This window comes from Syngnathus acus, chromosome 19 (genome assembly GCF_901709675.1).
Source record: "Syngnathus acus chromosome 19, fSynAcu1.2, whole genome shotgun sequence".
Classification (NCBI taxonomy): Eukaryota; Metazoa; Chordata; class Actinopteri; order Syngnathiformes; family Syngnathidae; genus Syngnathus; species Syngnathus acus.
In genome coordinates, this window is record NC_051103.1 from 1376152 (window position 1) to 1396472 (window position 20321).

General features: G+C 46.6%; 1 protein-coding gene across 1 annotated transcript; it reads right to left on the bottom strand.

The window, feature by feature from the left end:
- Nucleotides 1–1978: 1978 nt before the first annotated feature.
- LOC119138403 lies at nucleotides 1979–3361 on the bottom strand. Its single transcript, XM_037278413.1, has one exon. It carries the CDS (start codon nucleotides 3359–3361, stop codon nucleotides 1979–1981), a length of 1383 nt encoding a protein of 460 aa, XP_037134308.1.
- Nucleotides 3362–20321: the final 16960 nt, after the last annotated feature.

Sequence of the window (20321 nt, forward strand, 5' to 3'; positions counted from 1 at the left end):
GCCTTCCAAGCAAGCACGTCCATCGGCCACTGATCCTTGGAGGTGTGTCTCTGTGAAGCACAGAACATCAGCAAAAAGCAGTTCGTGATGAGACACGATATCTTGCACGTGACAAGACAGCCCTTCGGTGTTATGATGGAGGACAACCAGGTGATTTGCCCGATCTACCGACGGCATCACGTGAAGGAGGGGCATGACGCTCTCCAAAGAATCCTCTGCCATCTCAGCAAGAGCAGCAGTGATTAGTGGATTTGCATGAAGTCTTCTCTCATCCATATGCAGAATATGCAGACCACTGAGCGAAGTCACTCTACTCAGAGCTACGTACCCCATGCCGTGTTCGAAAACACCTTTCAGCGAAACTGCAGCCTCTGATGTTGTCATGCCTTGTACCTTATGGATCGTGCAGGCAAAAGCAAGCTTAATGGGAAACTGTCGGCGCACCGCTCCACCCTTCTTCAGCTTGTCCTCCTGTCTGTCAATGTACACAGGGTTAGCAGCACGTGCTGTCTTACTCACATCAAGTTCCAACCCAAGTTTCTGGACACGTGCTTCGTTTGGATAGTTCACCAATTTGACAACTTTTGCAAGCATCCCATTGCACAGACCTGATTGAACATCAACGTTGCGTGTGATCATAACACGAGCACCCAAGGCAACTTTGATTGAGTCCGGGAGCTCATTCTTAGCGCCTTGCACAGGGGAAGCTTGCCTTGCCATTCTGCCAGTTCCTTTGTCTTTCTTGTAGTCATCTGCGTCAATTTGCACAATGTCCTTATGAAGCAGATTCAGCATCGCAGAGTTATGGCCATCCACCTGTTTATTGGTGGCAAAAACATGCAGAATATGCTTTGGACACATTTCTGGGGAAGTGTACCTCGTCGCAAGGAGAGCTCTGTCCAGTTCCGACAGTTCATCAGACTTTTCTTTGACGCGGAGTCGGTTCAGCAGTTCAGCAAAGGCGACATCGTCTTTCTGCCTCATGATGTCGCTGAGTGTGATCTTTGTGAAGTTGTCACGCCAGTGGTCCAGCCGCGTGGGATCGTACACGCACAGAGGTTTGGACTGTCCCACAGGAGGGAGCTGAAAGAAATCTCCAACAGCAAGAACAGACATGCCACCAAAAGGTAAATTAATTCCTTAGATTTGTTTCAACCTGGCATTCACGTAGGCAAAGAGGTCTTTTGACACCATGGAAATCTCATCGATGATGAGTATTTCGGCGATCGACAGGTCGGCTCTGACTTCGTCCAGTTTATTGCCCAGGCCATGGTACGGGGGTTTGAGACTTCTCGGCAGTTTGAGTAGGCAATGCAAAGTTGTCCCGGAAATGTTGAATGCCGCCGTGCCAGTGAAAGCCGCGAGAACAACCGTTTGCTTGGAAATGTCGGCCTCCTCAGCCAGTCGTGGTAGTCTCTGCAGTATTTTGGTAGCCTCTGCGTGGATACACTTGATCAGATGCGATTTGCCGGTCCCGGCGCCACCGTTGATGTGGTAGAAGAACTGCTCAGTCGGCTTTGGGCTACACACACGTTTTATGCACCAATCTCTGACCTTGTAGAAAACGGACGCTTGCTTTTGGTTCAGGTTACGATACATGTCGCGTAACACTGCGGGATCGATGGCAGCAGCCTCTGTCACGATGGACATTTGTGTTCTTTTGGACCTGACGTTATAGTCCGGGACATTTTCCTCCACGTTGTCATTCGGGTCCTGTCTCGCGTTGATTTCCTCAACGCATTCGAGTCTTTGCAACTCACTCTCGGGAGCCAGGTGGCACCATTCGTTTATGACGAGCCCACTGTCCTCCACCTCTTGGATGGCATTGTCAATGTCTCGACTGTATTTCTCATACCTTTCTCTGTTCCTTCTGACAATTTCGCACACACGCTCCACAGAGTCGTTATATGGTAACTGTACACAGGCGTGATCGTGAAACAACTGATACGCGGGACAGCGTTCAGATTTTAACTGGCAATCAGCAAGCACGATGAGGCAGGTACAGCTTGAGCAAGGAGCAGTAATATTCCTCCGGATCCTTTTGTTCAGAGTATTTGCAGTATTTGATGACCGCATGTTTTTCTGTTCTTTTCTGGACAAACCCCATGTCGTTCAGCAGAGGCAAAACATTCTTACCTTTGACTTGTTTGCCATAAACAATTCTGCACGTTGATGCAAAATCAGCCAAGCACATTACTTCAAATTCCTCTGTTTGAGGTCTGCGTTTGTATTTGTCTGGCAGCCCAGTCATCCACACTTCATGAGATTCCTGCGTTTTGCCCTCAAGGAGTGAGAGAGGATAACTCATTTTCAGCGCATTGTCACTCGTTTGTACAAATACCACACTGCGGGAGGACTGTTTCATATGCAAGCCGCATGCGCGTGCGACACATTCCTGAGCACTCACTTCTCTTTTCTTGCAGTACGCTTGCATAATTTGCTTCATTTCATCGCTCTCGTTGACATTTTCGCTGCGGGAGTTTTCAATAACCGATTTCAGGTATTGGCTCAGACCGTGTTCAGCTTTGCTGATGTAGCTGCAGATGTAGGCGATGCAAGAGTAGGCATTCAGGATGTATTGGATGTCCAGGTTTCCATCCCACGCAAGAAGCAAATGGCGGTTGTAGTTGTTGACCCAGCAGTCCTTCGGTTCTCGCTTAAGCACGACAGAACTCGACGAGGCCGTCATGTGCAAACAGTTCATGTACTCGTCACCGGTGAGCTTACATTTAGCCAGTAGCTGAGGCAAAGTCAGGGATGACGTTTCAGGCTCATTCAGCAGACTTAGCACGGGAACAAGCTTGGCACTTGACGCCAACCGATTCTCCTTGTGTTGATCTCGATTGTCGTCGTCGACGGGCGCAGGTCTGACGATCATCGTTTCATCGCACGGTTGTTTGGGGAATCCAAAGCGGCAATTCGCACCTTTGTGTTTGACACACGTTTTGGAGTGACTTTTGCTGTGCATCTGAACCTCTGTGACCTTTTTGTACAATTCCGGTTCCTTCTGCGGGTCCGGCAGCTCAGCCGAGATGTAGCGAGACACAAAATGACAGATGGCTCCATCTGTGGCTTCCTCAAATACAGGGGCACCTCGAACCCAGATGAGGCAATGAATGTGAGGACTTCCTCTGTGTTGAAACTCCAGTCGGTAAAAGTAGTCGACGACCTCAACAATCGGTCGCGCCGGAGAGAGGATCAAATCTCTGAACAGAGCTTCCACACGCTTGTCAAACATGCGCATCGTCGTCACAGGATTGCTGCGTAGAATCTCACACTTGGTTGCCCAGTCAAGTTGGGCGAAATTCACTACTTCACCTTGTTGCGCTTTGATGGCAGTGATGACCTCTTCCCAACGCATTTCGGCAGCAGAAAATGTGCAGAAGAACGTGGGTGTGCCCAGCTGCCGGATCATAGCAAAAAGATCTTTGCATAGTTGTACTAGGTTCATCTTGTTTTTTCTTTTTCAATTACTTCACTGGTTCTTCTATATCAAACAATTTTCTTAGGTTCATTTACCTGACATGTTTCGGCGGGTTCTTCCGCCTTCATCAGAGTGTCTGGCCAGAGTCATCCGCACTGAAGACAACAAACATCAGCGTTGGATCAGGGAGGCCATTGAGATCCGCAAGCGGGGCCCGAGGACCATCAACAGGGACGAGGGAGCCTACATGCTCTCTACAACCTGGAACAGCATTTTGGAGAGGTGAACGGACAGCAGAGGGCGTGGCTCATCTGTCAAATCTGACAGGTGAGCCACGCCTTCATCCATCAGCTGATAAAGACGCGTCACAATCACATCACTGACACTCTGATGAAGGCGGAAGAACCCGCCGAAACATGTCAGGTAAATGAACCTAAGAAAATTGTTTGATATAGAAGAACCAGTGAAGTAATCGGACAGCATGTTTGCTGCGCACCAATTTCTCAACTTCACGTTTGTCCTGAAGCATGGCATTGTTTATCCTTCGACCATCCCTGGTAAAAGGCTTACCTTTGCGTAGCTGTATTGTCATGCTCGACGTTGCCTGGGAAATTTCAGTCACAAACTGGGCAAAGAACAAGTAGTTGGTATCTCGAGCAAAACGTTCATCCACACAACACAGACGCGTTTTGAAATATTTGCTTGGTGTGAGTTTTATTGCTCTCTGGCCTCAAGTTTGGGAGTCTTGAAAAAGCTTACTGGGTTGTTTCTTTCTGCAGGAGCAACACAATAAATGCCCTCTGTAAAACTCATAATTTCCTCTGACACATCATTTGGTTGGAGACATGATTCAAGTATCACTCCACCATTTGGTTGATCACCGTCTTCCGCATTTTCTGGTTGCTGTTTGTTACCACTGTTGTCATCTTGTGAGTCACTGTTCATCCCACACAGAGCATCACTCTCAAATCTGTATATCTCCTCCAGAGCTTCCTCATTGTACTCACTGTCGCTCATTTCCGCTTCATCGGAGCTGCTCTCATCGTCAGTGAGGGTTGGGTCGCAAAGGTCCGCATCGTTGCGAATAGTTATGTTTCTGTACTGTGGATGAAGTTGTTTCAGTTTCATCAGAGCACTCATTAGCTTGGACCAAGTGACAGTTTGAAAAAACTGATGGCCTTTGTAGCAAAGCCATCTCTTCAGTTTCACTCTCAACATCTGTGACTTACTTCTTAGTCTCGGCAAGACATTGACCGTCTCTTGTACTTCGGATGGCACGCACACCACATTTCCACGAATGGCTCGTTGTTGACCTTTGGGAAGAGGTACGATTTTGGCAAATGATATGCATTTTGAAATGAGGTGTCTCTCCAGTATGTTCAATACACACAGTTCCTTTGGAATATCAGAGAGTGTGAGATTGTTCGCAACAGCAAATGCAGGCATTTTACCATCTTTGAGGTGAGGACAGCAAGTGTGACATATCCACTCCAGTTTTCTTTCAGCTGGTACGCTGCACGAGGCCTGACATTCATCATCACAAATATGGACAAATTGTCCCGTGAGACAACTTGCAACAACATGTCTGTTTTTCTTATAAAAGCTACGTTGACAAGGGCGTACTTGGTTCGGAAACAATGCTCTGTGGCAAACAGTGCAGACAAATGTGGGGCCATTCTTAATCTGGGCTTTGAATAGCTCAACAGCTTTCATAATCACACAGTCATTTCGCTCCCTACATAGTTGGTTTATGACTTTGTATTTTTGTAAAAGCGTACTTACTCTGCGTATTGTTTTAGTCCTCAGTGAATCAGATTTTGTTTTCATTATGCGCCTCATGATTTCCTGATGTTTGAATCGGAATTCAGGGTTGTTTAAATAACGGCGTGTAATGTAATAGTGCTGCCTGTTTCGAAACCCAACATCGTCACGGTAACGTTCTGTGATGTACGAACGCTGTCTGTTCTTAAACCCAACATCGTCACGGTAACGTTCTGTGATGTACGAACGCTGTCTGTTCTTAAACCCAACATCGTCACGGTAACGTTCTGTAATGTAAGCGCGTCGTCTCATCGTAAAACACTCATCTGTCCTATAACGACGTGAGAAACGGGAACGGTTTTTCTTCTTAAACTCATGATCCGTCTGACAACGTTGTGTAAAATAGGACTTTTGTTTGGAACAAAAACGCTTGTCCTGTTGATCACGGGTCCTAATATAACCCAATTTCTTTTGTCTTACCTCTGCATTTTGACTGTACTGTTCCTTCTCTTTAGAGTTCTTCATCATTCTCTTTAGTTCCTGTTTTTTACGTCTCACTTCAGATTTTTCTTTTAACTTTTCCTGTGCTTTTATTTGTCGTTGGAACTTTGCCCTACGAGATTTTGGAATTTTTGACACATTTGGCAGCTGTTTACCTGTTGTTGGGAAAACCGCTTCACTGTCGTTATCGATAAATTTTTGGTAGTGACGTTCACCTGAACACGGTGTAGTCTCGCTCGTCTCAACACGAGAGAATCTCAGCAACAGGTCTGCTTCATCGATGTTCATCACGGGAGGTAACTGTGTACATGGCGCCATCTCATGGTTACTTACGGGAACTTCAACAGGTTCAAAGCAGATCGGTACAAGCTCATACGGCTAATTACCAAAGCATCTCAAGCTTGTATAAACCTCCGTCAACTTATCGATCAGGTCGGACACACGTGAAGAGCATCATGACCGCTGTCCCATTGTCAGCATGGAGGCCATCTCGTCCTCTAGAGTGGGGATCAAAAAATCCATACCTGCCTTGGTGGTCTCGGAAAACAGCAATGCACGTTAACCGCATAATCAGAAGCGCATAATTGACCTCTGAGGTCAAGCACTGGAGTCTGTCACGAAGGTTCAGAAACAGCTCATCTCCGTAGAAAGAGGTGAACAAACCACCCATTGACTGACTCTTTATTAAGACATGCTGCTTAGAAAAACCACGCACAATCCCTGGAAGTTCATCAGCCGTCAGCAATCTGTCCAAGAAGCATCCTTGGGCTTTCAATGCAGCAACAGTACATGTATACAGTTCATTGCCAACATTAAGAACAGCATCAAGGTCAGAGCTGGTCAGGTGATTGAACTCCTGGAAGAAAGCCAGAAATCTAACAGAGTTAGCCACACATTGACTGTTTCTGAATTCTCCATATCTCGGATGAGCTTGGCTGTGAGATGCCAACACATACGTTACCAAATGAGGTTGCACAGTAGCCGTGGCTGCAGCGGGAATGTCAGGCCCAGTGTCACAGGAATCAGTCTCAAATTGTGCAATATTGGCACGGTGATGAACAATCTCAAAATGTGCATCAAGGGCACGTTCAGCAGTTTGACAAAGTGGATCATGGCCACGTTCGTCAGTTTCAAAGTGCGGATCATGACCACGTTCAGTTTGACAAAGTGGATCATGGCCACGTTCGTCAGTTTCAGAGTGTGGATCATGACCGCGTTCAGTTTCAAAATGTGGCTCAAGGCCATGTTCAGGTTCAAAAAGTGCAGTATTGGCACATGTGTCAGGAGTTTCAAAAAGTGCAGTATTTGCACGTTCGAAGTCATTATGCCGGGTAGGTAAGGTTGGATCACTGCATGTAACTGGTGGCGGGGAGCATCGACGTTTGGCACGTCGCTCCCAGCTCAACTTTACAGCCTGGGATCGCCTTCCTTTCCTCGGCATGTCAAGTTCTCAAGGATGTGAGATAGAAGGAAGACAGAAGACAAAAGATAGAGCAGCCACAAGAGAGGCTATAGGGGGTCAGCCACAGGTCCCTGGAGCGTCACAGAATACAGGTCCACGGAGCGTCGCAGAAATACAGGTCCACGGAGCGTCGCAGAAATACAGGTCCACGGAGCGTCGCAGAACCACAGGTCACGGAGCTCTACAGGAAAAAAAAACATATATCAATAAGCTACAATGTAATTAGTCATGCTTTCAATTTACAACTAACTCAAAGCAAAATTACATTATAATTGATTAATTTATTTATTAAAAGAAGACATGACATAACATTGGAAAAATCAGACGCAAAACTGTTTTAGCTGTAGTTTTAACTTGTATACAAGAGGCTTATTAGTGAGAAGAATGTGGTACAAATGAATTTGTGGGTGGTATAGCACATCTTGAAAATATTATGGCACAACATAATGATGTACAGTGACGGTTTCTGTCGCACTAGAGTTTATGAGATGGAGAAAATGAAACTTTGATTATGGCGGAAGCATGTCTAACTTACAGTATACAATGTTACCGCAATGTACAAATGTAAATGGTACAGTGACCCCAATTATAACATAAAAGAATGCTAAACTAATAATTTGCTCCTGGATGCTTCTTTTGTATCGGATCAGGTATAAGTAATTTTGTCATCCAACACCTAGGTTTTGAACTTCAGTGTTCACTACTTAACCAAAAGCACAATAACAATACATAAGCATAGTAATCACAATTAAACAAACCATTGACTAAAATACAGAAACAGTGGCCAAATTTAATCGCGATTTCAAAACTATCATCACAGGAACTTGAAATACAAGCACTTTATAATGATGATAACATAAAATTGACTGACTGAATCATGCCTCACCTTGGAAGTAGAGTTATGTCCTGCAGGGAAAGAAATAACAGAAAGGGGAAGAAAATAATTAAGTGACATTTCCACAATGCTTTGAATGTCTTTTATGATTACAAATACTGAGTTGAAAATACCAAGATGGAAAAAATGGACAGTGGTAGCTCAATATACAAATGTAATCGGTTCATACTTTTACAATGACATACTAGGATAATCGAGCAAGAAGGAAAAAAAATGACAAGACTGGGATGAGATTTCAACATCATCACGAACAGATTAAGTCACGGTGCCGAAATTGAAGGTCAATATTTCTTAACTAGTCAAAAACAGCTTTTAATTATACAGTAGTCACAATGCACAACTGTAGTACTAATGATAATTCATCATCATATTTTTTAATGTTATTTAACTTTATTCCAAACTTCAACACTACAAAATTCGACTACAAATGCGTTTCAGACATTAACTGATACGTTTGGTTTTACGCAAGCCGTACAGGCAGCAACGCATAAGAATGGAAATACCTTAGATCTGATATTATCCCGAGGACTTGCAACCTCAAATATAGCAGTACTGCCATACACTAGTGTTCTGTCTGATCATTACTTAATAAAATTAGAAATTTTAGTTCCTTGTCAAAGACAAGAGAGCAATCAGAATTATAGGAGCCGTAATTTTAACTCCATGATTGCAACTGCGCTATCTGAGTTACTGTCGCCGGCAACCGCCATATTTCCCGCATACATCGGCTCTATTGATAATCTTACAAATGAATTCAATGCGACATTGTTAAATGCCATCGACTCTGTGGCGCCGCTACGTCTGAAAACTCGCCGTAGATTGCCTACTCCGTGGTTCACAGATGAAACACGTACGCTTAAGCAATTATGTAGAAAGCATGAGCGCAGATGGGGTTTAACCAAACTTGAGGTTTTCCATCAGGCATGGCAGGACAGCCTCCTGAAATATAAAGATGCGCTTATCTTAGCAAAAACTCGTTATTTTTCGCAAGTTATTAATCTCAATAAAAACAATCCTAAACACCTATTTGATACAGTGGCAAAGCTGACACTACGCCAGCCGACCCCCGATAGTTCCTTCCACTCAGCTGATGAGTTTATGAAATTTTTTGCTCAAAAGACTGAATCCATTAGGGACGAGATCAAGAATACCATTCCAATCGATCAGTCGAGACCGCCGTTTACCAGCGCTGATGATCATGTAATAACCCTCTCAAATTTTAAAAGCGTGTCCCTTGAAAGGCTTACACAATTGGTTAGTGAGGCTAAACAAACAACATGTTTACTCGACCCTCTTCCAGCCAAACTACTTAAAGAATGATTTCAAATTTTAGGACCGTCCGTCTTAAATATAATCAATCTGTCTGTCTCCTCTGGTATAGTGCCAACAGCCTTTAAAACGGCTATCATTAAACCGTTACTTAAGCGACCAAATCTTGACCCGGACTGTCTCAGTAATTATAGGCCAGTTTCAAACCTCGAATTTATAGCAAAACTTCTTGAAAAAGTAGTAGCGCAGCAGCTTATTGATTACATGGTCGCCAATAATCGATATGACTCTTTTCAGTCTGGTTTTAGAGCTAATCATTCCACTGAGACAGCACTTGCTAAAGTGTCTAACGATCTTCTCATAGCTATGGATTCAAACACTTCATCTGTATTGTTACTACTCGATCTTAGTGCTGCCTTCGACACTGTAGACTTCGATATTTTATCAGGGCGTCTTAAAAGTTGTGTTGTTATTTCAGGGTCAGCACTAGGCTGGTTCCATTCCTATCTATCAGACAGGACGCACCGAGTGGTCCATGGCAATACGTCCTCTGAGCTCTATAATGTTACGTGTGATGTCCCACAAGGATCGGTACTCGGACCAATTCTATTTAATATTTATATGATTCCGCTTGGGGACATAATACGTAAATATAATATTAGTTTTCAATGCTACGTGGATGACACCTAATTATATATGCCGTTATCGATGAAAGGTTCCGCGGGATTGTTGTAATCTTGAGGCGTGCCTTGCGGAGATCAAGCAATGGATGTCTCTCAACTTCCTTCGTCTTATTAAAGTCAGCTTTATTGTCAATCCCTTCATATGTCAAGACACACAAAGAAACCGAAATTCCGTTTCCTCCATCCCACGGTGACGAGACATACAAGCAGACGACACAAAATAAAAACAAGAAGGCACAAACAATAAATAATAAATAAAAAATAACAAATAAATAAAATGAGCGATGAATAAATAATAAACCAATAACCCAATAAATAAGAGGAGCAAAACTGAGCCAGTGTGCATACAGCAGACAGTAAGCATAGCGCAAAGAACAGGACGCTACGCAGAAAGGGGGAGCGAGTTCAGGATCCTAACAGCCTGGAGTATGAAGCTGTTGGAGAGTCTGGTGGTGCGGGAGCGCAGGCTCCTGTACCGCCTCCCAGAGGGCAGAAGATCAAACAAAGAGTGAGCGGGGTGACTCACATCACTCACAATCTTGGTCGCCTTGCGGGTGAGATGGGAGGTGTAAATGTCCTTCAAGGAGGGGAGAGAAGCACCAATAGTCTTACCAGCCGTTTTCACTATGCGCTGCAGGGCCTTCAAGTCGTAGTCAGTGCAGCTGCCACCCCAAACAGCAATACAGCTGGAGAGGACGCTCTCAATGGTGCCGCGGTAAAATGTAGTCATGACGGCCGGAGGAGCGCCCGCTCGCCTGAGTTTCCGAAGGAAGTACAGGCGGCGCTGGGCCTTCTTCGCCAGTGATGCGGTGTTGGTGGACCAGGAGAGATCCTCACTGATGTGCACCCCCAGGAACCTGGCGCTGCTCACTCTCTCCACCACAGCACCGTCGATGGTCAGCGGCAGGTGTTGGGCGTGACCCTTCCGGAAGTCAACAACAATCTCCTTGGTCTTGTCGACGTTCAGCAGGAGGTTGTTGTCCCTGCACCACGTGGTCAGAAGGTCAACCTCCAGCCTGTATTGAGTCTCGTCTCCCTTGGTGATGAGACCCACCAGAGTCGTGTCGTCAGCAAACTTCACTATGCGGTTGTCGCTGTAGGTGGCAGTGCAGTCATGCGTCAGGAGGGTGAAGAGCAGCGGACTGAGCACGCAGCCTTGGGGGGCCCCTGTGCTCAGCGTGATGCTGGCGGAGATTTTGTCGCCAACACGCACCACCTGTGGCCTCTGACAGAGGAAGTCCAGTAGCCAGTTGCAGAGGCAGGTACTGAGGCCCAGCTTGTCAAGTTTGCTGATGAGACGTTGTGGCACAATGGTGTTGAAGGCAGAACTGAAGTCCACAAACAGCAACCTCACACACGAGTCCCTCCCCTCCAGGTGGGTGAGGGCCGAGTGGAGGGCAGAGCAGATGGCATCCTCAGAGGACCGTTTGGCTCGGTACGCAAACTGGAAGGGGTCAATGGTGGGGGGGAGAACGGATCGGATGTGCTCCATGACAAGCCGCTCAAAGCACTTCATGATGATGGGCGTAAGTGCCACGGGGCGGTAGTCATTGAAGCAGGACGGAGCAGGTTTCTTCGGCACAGGTACGATGGTGGCAGCTTTGAAACACGACGGGACGATGGCCTGCTGCAGGGAAGTGTTAAAGATGTCCGTGAAGACACCCGTCAGCTCACCAGCGCAGTCCTTCAGCGCTCGACCCGGGATGTTGTCCGGTTGTGTATAGGTTGTCATAGTTTCTGTGTGTCTGTGTGCTCGACCCTCCCTTCCTGTGTGCCCTTGATTAGTGGAATCACACGCACCTGCCTCTCGTTACCTGTGTTGTATTTAAGTTCTGTTTGCGTGTCACTCGCCGTCGGAGCATTGCATGTGTTGTGCGGACAATGCACGTGTCACTGTCATGAGGTTGTTTGGTTCCTGTCTTTTGTTTCACGTCTTTGGCGGTCAGTCCTTTTGGTTTTGTTGTTTAGACACGTTAGTCTGCCGGGTCTGTCCTTTGAGTTTGCTACATTAAACCCTGGTCCAAGCTGCATTTGGTCGTCCTCGCTCCATTCCTCTCCGTTCGTGACAAAAACTCCAGCTAGGGGAAATGAGAAACCTTGAGAAGAGACCACAGATGGGAAGGTCCCTCTTCCAGGATGACCAGGCTGCAATGGATGCAGAGAGGACACATAGTACAAACAGTGTAGACAAATTCAAAAAAGGTGTGGAGAGCAGGATGTTATTGCACAGTAATGACTCTGAGACTCTAAGAGTGGTGTGAGTTCATCAGAGCAACAGCCCGGGGGAAGAAGCTGTCTCTGTGTCTGCTGGTTTTGGCGTACCGAGCTCTGTAATGCCGTCCGGAGGGGAGTAGTTCAAACAGACTGCAACCTGGGTGAGAAGGGTCTGTAGAGATGTTCCTTGCACGTTTCCTGGTCCTGGACAGGTACAAGTCTTGGATAGATGGGAGGTTGATTTCAATGATCTTTTCTGCAGTCCTGATTGTCCGTTGCAGTCTGTGCTTGTCTTGTTTGGAGGCCGATCCAAACCAGACAGTGATGGAGGTGCAGAGGACAGACTGGATGATGGCAGTGTAGAAGGTCTTCAGAAGCTCTCGCGGCAGGTTGAACTTCTTGAGCTGTCTCAGGAAGTACAGCCTCTGCTGGGCCTTCTTCCGGACAGAGTCTATGTGGCCGGTCCATTTCAGATCCCGAGAGATTGTGGTTCCCAGGAACTTGAAGGTGTCTGTGGAGAGAATAGTATTACTGCGGATAGTGAGGGGTAAAAGTGGTGAAGGGTCTCGCCTGAAATCCACTGTCATCTCCACGGTCTTGAGCGGGTTCAGCTCCAGATGGTTTTGGCTGCACCAGTGGACCAGCCGCTCCACCTCCTGTCTGTACGCAGTCTCATCACCGTCCTGGATCATTCCGATGAGAGTGGTGTCGTCTGCATACTTCAGGAGCTTCACAGGAGAGTCACCTGAGGAGAAATCATTGGTGTAGAGAGAGAAGAGCAGTGGGGAGAGGACGCACCCCTGAGGGGCTCCAGTATTGGTGGTCCGGGTGTCAGATGTGATGCCCCCCAGCCTCACACGCTGTCTCCTGTTGGTCAGGAAGCTGGTGATCCACTGACAGGTGGAGGCAGGCACCGCAAGCTGGATGAGCTTCTGTTGGAGGATGTCAGGAGCGATGGTGTTGAACGCCGAGCTGAAGTCCACGAACAGGATCCTGGCGTACGTTCCTGGGGTGTCCAGGTGGTGCAGGATGTAGTGCAGTCCCATGTTGACCGCATCATCCACTGACCTGTTTGCCCGGTAGGCAAACTGGAGGGGGTCAAGCAGGGGGCCCATGACCTCCTTCAGGTGGTTCAGCACTAACCTCTCGAAAGATTTCATGACCACAGATGTCAGTGCGACAGGTCTGTAGTCATTCAAACCTGTGATGGCGGGCTTCTTGGCCACTGGAACGATGGTGGAGCTCTTGAAGCACGAGGGCACCTCACACAGCTCCAGAGAACGGTTGAAGATCCGTGCAAAGGTGGGCGCCAGCTGCTCAGCGCAGACTTTCAAGCAGGAAGGTGACACGCCGTCTGGGCCCGGTGCCTTCCTGGTCTTTTGTCTCCGGAACATCTGGCGCACTTCCTCCTCGCGGATCTGGAGTGCGGGCGCGGCCTCTGCAAGAGAGAGAGTGGGTGACAACGATGATAGAGGTGTGGACAGGGCCGTTGTGGGGAGAGGTGAGTATGTAGATTGTGCTGCAGGAAGTCCCGTTTTGTGGGAGAACCGATCAAACCTGCAGTAGAACTCGTTTAGCTGGTTAGCAAGCCTTGGGCTCTCCACAGGACGGGGGGTTCGTTTCTTGTAGCCCGTGATGCTCTGCAGACCTTTCCACACTGTTGAGGGATCAGGATTGGCAGAGAGGTGTCTCTTCAGGTTCTCCCCGTAACACCTCCTGGCTTTCCTGACCTCTCGGTTCAGTGTGTTTCTGGTCTGCCTGAACAGGTTGCGGTCGCCGCTCCTGTAGGCCTCCTCCTTGACTTTGCGCAGCCTCCTGAGGTTCGGTGTAAACCAGTGCTTCTCAAATAGTGGGGCGCCCCAAGGGGGGCGCGGTGCAATACCTGGGGGGGCGCGTGTGACCCTGGGGAACAGGCTTTTTTTTTGGCAGTACTAGAATAAAGTGTAATTGCGCATTTACTACAATAGGCGGCAGTGGCGCTCTCATTGTTACTTCTGTCACGTTTGCGACAGTGCAACATTTTACGACTTACAAGACAACAGGTTTGCCTTGGTTAGCAGTGTTGAGTCAACAGAAAGCTCCGACTGCGTCCTGTCTATAGCCTCCGTTATTCAACATAACCACCAACATGAAAACGTTTTTAACAGGGATGAAAAGAAAAGCGGAGAGAAACAAAGATAATGAAACAAAAGAAAGTCAGCCGAAAGCTAAGACGAGGAAATACGACGAAGCGTATTTAGCGCTTGGCTTCACTGTGAGTACAGTTGGAGAAGAGGAAAGACCGATGTGTCTGCTGTGTCTAAAAATGCTCGCAGCGGACAGCATGAAGCCAAATAAATTGGCGCGTCACTTAAATACGTTACACCCCGATCACGCCGATAAGCCACTTGAGTTTTTTCAGCGAAAACGTGCTGAATATGGCCAACAGTCATCCCGTTTTGTGAAGGCTACTTCAGTAAACCATCGAGCGCTGTTAGCATCATATAAGGTGGCGTACCAAATCGCGCAGTGCAAAAAGCCCCACACCATAGCAGAGGAGCTAATACTGCCTGCAGCATTAGACATGGTCTCTGTCATGCTGGACGACGCCAGTGCAGCAAAACTAAAAACTATCCCTCTGTCCAATGACACTGTCGCCAGACGTATAGATGACATCGCTAACGATCTTCAAGAACAGCTGGTAGATAAACTCAAAGACAAACGTTTTGCCTTACAGTTTGATGAAGCAACTGACAGCAACAAAGACTGTCTGTTTATTGCTTATGTACGTTTTGACTTGTCAAACTCCCTGTGTGAGGATCTACTTCTTTGTAAATATGTCCGAGACAGAGCCACAGCTGAAGAGCTCTTCAAAATTCTGGACTCCTTTTTGACTGAGAATGGGCTAAAGTGGGAGAACTGCATTGGTGTTTGCAGTGATGGTGCACAAACCATGGCAGGGAAGAGAAAAGGACTTCGGGCACTCATCAAGACAGCCTCACCTCATGCTGAGTGGACACACTGTATTATACACAGAGAAGCACTTGCAACCAGGCAACTTTCCCCTGAATTAAGTGAGGTTATGACTGACATCATAGGTGTAGTCAATTTTATAAAGACCAGACCACTAAAAACAAGAGTCTTCTCTGCCATCTGTGAGGAGATGGGAGCTGAACATCAAGCTGTGCTCTATCACAGTGAAGCAAGGTGGTTGTCACGAGGAAAAGTCTTGTCCCGAGTTTTTGAGCTCAGAGAGCAAATAAGAGTGTTTTTGGAGCAGGAGCACAAGTATGAAGTGGCAGAAAAATTTTGTGATGAGAAGTTCCTGGGAAAACTGGCCTACCTGAGTGACATATTTGAAAAGCTAAATGAACTGAATCTGCAGCTTCAGGGGAAAGATAAACACCTCCCTCAGGTCACAGACAAGATTAGCTCTTTCACCCGAAAGCTTGCAATGTGGGGCAGGCAACTTGATGAAGGAAACACCGATTCATTTCAGAACCTGCATGAATTTGTGGACACCAATGACTATGATGCTACCTCAGTGATTCCACACATTAAGCAGCACATTTCTTCACTGATGGGATTCTTTAAAAAGTACTTCCCTGAAAACAGTTCCCAGTATGACTGGGTGAGAGACCCTTTCAGTGCACCAGCTCCAACTGGTTTCAGCTCTGCAGAAGAGGAGCAGTTCATTGACATGACGTCTGACTCCACATTGAGACTGAGGTTTACATCACAGACACTCAGTGCATTCTGGCTGAGTGTAGAGAGGCAGTATCCACTCTTAGGGGAGAAAGCTATGAGCATTCTGCTTCCTTTTGCAACATCTTACCTTTGTGAGATTGGCTTCTCTGCTGTTGCTGCACTGAAGACCAAGTACAGGTCCCAGCTAAACATTGAGCAGGAGCTGAGAGTTGCACTATCATGCTTCGAACCTCGCTTCGAAAAGCTGTGCACTGCAAAACGTGCTCATTGTAGCCATTAAACCTGACTTCCTCCTCATTTTGATGAAAAAAAGAAAGAAAAAAAGAGCACAAATTGTTTAATTCACCTTGTTTTGTAGGTTCAAGTGTTTTATATATTGTGCTCCTGAGTTAATGTTGCTGAACTGAATATAAATAAGTTATTATTTTTTTAGTTTTTGTAGTTTATTAGTTATTATAATTATTAAATATTATTTATTGATTTGATTTAATTTTGCAATGGTGCAATTAGTTGGTCAAACATGTTTACAGTTTAAACAAGGATTTATTTATTCTTAATTTCAGGCATTGATGCACTTAAAATCTTTTCTGTTGCAGACTTAAAACACGATTTGATAAAGTTATTCTTTGTAAGTTTGACCATATGTCTTTCTTTTTTTCTTTAATGTTAATAAGGATAAAATGTTATGCAGAGATGGATAGTCACGGTGGGGGGCGCGAATAGTTTTCTTCTTGCTAGGGGGGGCGTAACAGAAAATAATTGAGAAGCACTGGTGTAAACCAAGGTTTGTCGTTGTACGTGCAGAAGGTCTTAGTCTGCACACACAGATCCTCACAAAAACTGATGTGACTGTCAGTGAGTTCATGCAAGTCTGAAGTTGCAGCTTCGAAAACTCCCCAATCGGTGCAGTCAAAGCAGGCTTGGAGGTCCTGCCTTGACTCCACTGTCCACTTCCTCACAGTCCTCACCACAGGCTTAGAAGTTTTTAGTTTCTGCCTGTAGGCCGGGATCAGATGAACTAGACAGTGGTCCGAGAGTCCTAAAGCTGCACGAGCCGCAGAGTGGTATGCATCCTTGATCACGGTGTAGCAGTGGTCCAGAGTCTGTGCCCCTCTGGTGGGACACTTTACGTGCTGTCTGTATCTGGGGAGTTCGTGTGCGAGGTTCGCCCTGTTGAGATCACCCAGAACAATGATTAATGAATTTGGTAGAAGTTTATCCATGTCTGTTACCTGGTCAGCGAGCATCTGCGTGGCTTCACTCGCCCGTGCGTGTGGTGGAATGTAAACAGCCGCCATGACGACCGAGGAGAACTCCCGTGGTGAATAGAACGGCCGGCAGTTTATGAAAAGTGTTTCTAGGAGAGGGCTGCAAAACTCTTTCAACACCGTGACATCAGGACACCAACGTTCATTAATGTAGAAACAGAGACCACCTCCCTTTGATTTTCCGGAGAGCTCCGCGCTGCGATCTGCCCGCGTTAGCCGAAACCCCGCTAGCTCCACGGCGTGGTGGGGGGTTCGTTCGCTGAGCCACGTTTCCACAAAGCACAGCGCGGCGGATCTGCTGAAGTCCGTGTTCCTTGAAGTGAGGAGCAGCAGTTCGTCCATCTTGTTCGCCAGGGAGCGGACATTCGCCAGATGAATTGACGGTAGGGCAGAACGGAACCCTCTCTGCCTCAGCCTTACGAGTGCTCCGGCTCTTTTCCGCGCCGCCGTCGTCGCGCTAGCTTGTACAGCACCGCCGCTCCGGCTAGAATCTCCGACAAACAGTCTCAATCGGAGAGAACAGGAGAGAAAATACCAGAAGAAGACTGTCCGATGTTTAACAGCGCTTCTCTGGTAAAAGTGATCCGGGATGGACAGCAGAGGACACAGAAAACACACAAAATAAGACAAAGAAACAGAGAGCGACTCACCGTGGCTGCCATCCGCGGCGCCATCATATGACAAGGTGGTGTTCATGCACTTCTGCATGAGTTCCGCTCTATTCTTCTGGCCCAACTCTTTCGGCGCAGCCGTTAGGTACATATGATGACCATGGAAAGTTCTTTGCGGATTATCAATCTTTGCCTTTCATGTTCATCGGGACTACCCTTTTAATAGGTACCTACACTGTGTATTTGGATAGAGACTGCTGAAAGGGGACACATATAGTAATATGGAGCAAGTTAACAAATAAAAACTACAGTTAACTTGACTTGGACTTGACTTGACCTATTTAAGGACTTGACTTGGACTTGACTTGACCTATTTAAGGACTTGACTTGACTTGCCCAAGAAAAAAATGACTTGGGACTTACTTGAGACTTGAAGGTTAAGACTTGAGACTTACTTGAGACTTGCACATGTGTGACTTGGTCCCATCTCTGGACATTTGTGTTGTTTCGGACCTGACGTTATAGTCCGGGACATTTTCCTCCACGGTGTCATTTGGGTCCTCTCTTGCATTGATTTCCTCAACGCATTCGAGTCTTTGCAACTCACTCTCGGGAGCCAGGTGGCACCATTCGTTTATGACGAGCCCACTGTCCTCCACCTCTTGGATGGCATTGTCAATGTCTCGACTGTGTTTCTCATACCTTTCTCTGTTCCTTTTGACAATTTTGCACACACGCTCCACAGAGTCGTTATATGGTAAAGGAGGTATTTCTCTTTAAAGATACAAATACTCTTCTTAATATTAGGACATCCAGGTAGAGAAGACATTTTGACTTTCGCCAAAATGCTGTGACAGATAGATGGACAAAAGATTTTGGATTATGCGAGCCACCTCTCGACACGGCCCTTCGAACAAAATGTTTTTTCTGTGTTCAGGTTTACCCTCTCTGGCTCTGCCCGTTCCTCCTACCACCCGGCAGGGGCATGGTCCACCCCAAAAGTGACGAGGAGGAACTGTACGTGGACATCGGTGCCTACGGTGAGCCCAAAGTCAAACACTTTGAGGCAACGGCATCTACGAGGCGGCTGGAGAAGTTTGTTCGAGACGTCCACGGGTACGTCGCTCAAGATTTTGTATTTCTGCTGTAAAGTTTAACCACGCAAATATTTCAAATTCCTTTGACGACATTTGCTTTCTAGCTTAATGACTCAGAGATGTTTTCTAAGGTTCTTGTGTTGACTTTGCAGGTTCCAGATGGTGTACGCCGACGTCTACATGGACCGCGACGAGTTCTGGGAGATGTTTGACGGGCAGCTGTATCAGAAATTCAGAGAGGAGCTCGGCTGCAAGGACGCTCTCCCCGAAGTTTACAACAAAATTTGTAAAGCCGCCAGACACTAATCTTCTGCGGCCGCAGGTTGGGATCGTGTCCCCATCAAATGTGACATATGTTGATCATCTACCGTCAAGTCGCAACGTGCCTGCGTGTTAAAAAAAGTTTGACAAACATTTTTTGAAAATAGACAACAAGGTCATTTTTATAACACAAGTGTTTTAATCAATAAAAATTTAAAATGTACAGTTCGCATTTCGTATCTTAAAATCAAGTGCATTTGTGTTTAAGGGAAATTTACACCGAATAAAATTCATTTTAAAAATAGATAAAACAGATAAAACAACTTTTGTAAAGCAATGGTAAATTGCAATTGTAAAATATTAAGAATAAAGTTAGACCAATCGGTCATTAAAAGAGTTAAAAGGAAACAGTTAATAGATTATAAATAGAAGCAGATAAAAAGAAGAAATCTATCATGTATATCAAAACATTCGTAAAAAGAATCAATTCATTGTGTCTCTGTTTCCATGCCCTAAATGAGGTAGGAAGACAAAAAGGAGGCTGAGGACGCCTCAGCTGCCTCCAAAGCTACCAGCTGCCTAAAAAGGGCAGAGGTCGGATCCTCCTCGTCCTCATGAAGGCTGCTGGTGTCTGAGGGTGAACTCGAAAAGCAGTCCGAGGTCACCTCGGCCAACTCCTTAAATAGGCCGGAGGTCAGGTTTTCCTCGTCCTCATGCAATCTGCTGCTACACAAGGGTGAATCCCAGAAGGAGCTAGTGGACATCTCCAGCTCCTCCAACTCCTTAAATAGGCCAGAGGTCGTCAGGTCGTTCTCATACAGGCTGCTGATGCATGAGGATGAGGACGAAGATGGAGGCAACTCAAAACCCCGACCGATGGTGCAGCCAGGGTCCTCATTAGGCCCTGCCTGCCAAATGCTCGTATCTGGCAAGAAGTGCTGCCTCGGCACCGCCAAGTGGCCAGTCAGGTCCGCTTTGGGTGCCTCAAAGTGGCTGAACGTGACAGAGGGGGGTGCCGGTGCAGGGATGTCAGGTACACGCACTGCAAACACAAAAACGGCAGTCACTCCCGAGATGAGATTCACTGCGAGACTTCCATCACTAAACAGAATGCTCAGTTTGGATTGACACGCTCTGTCAGGTGATCAGTTCAAAAAATTCAAAGAAACATTTTCTGAGACGTACCTG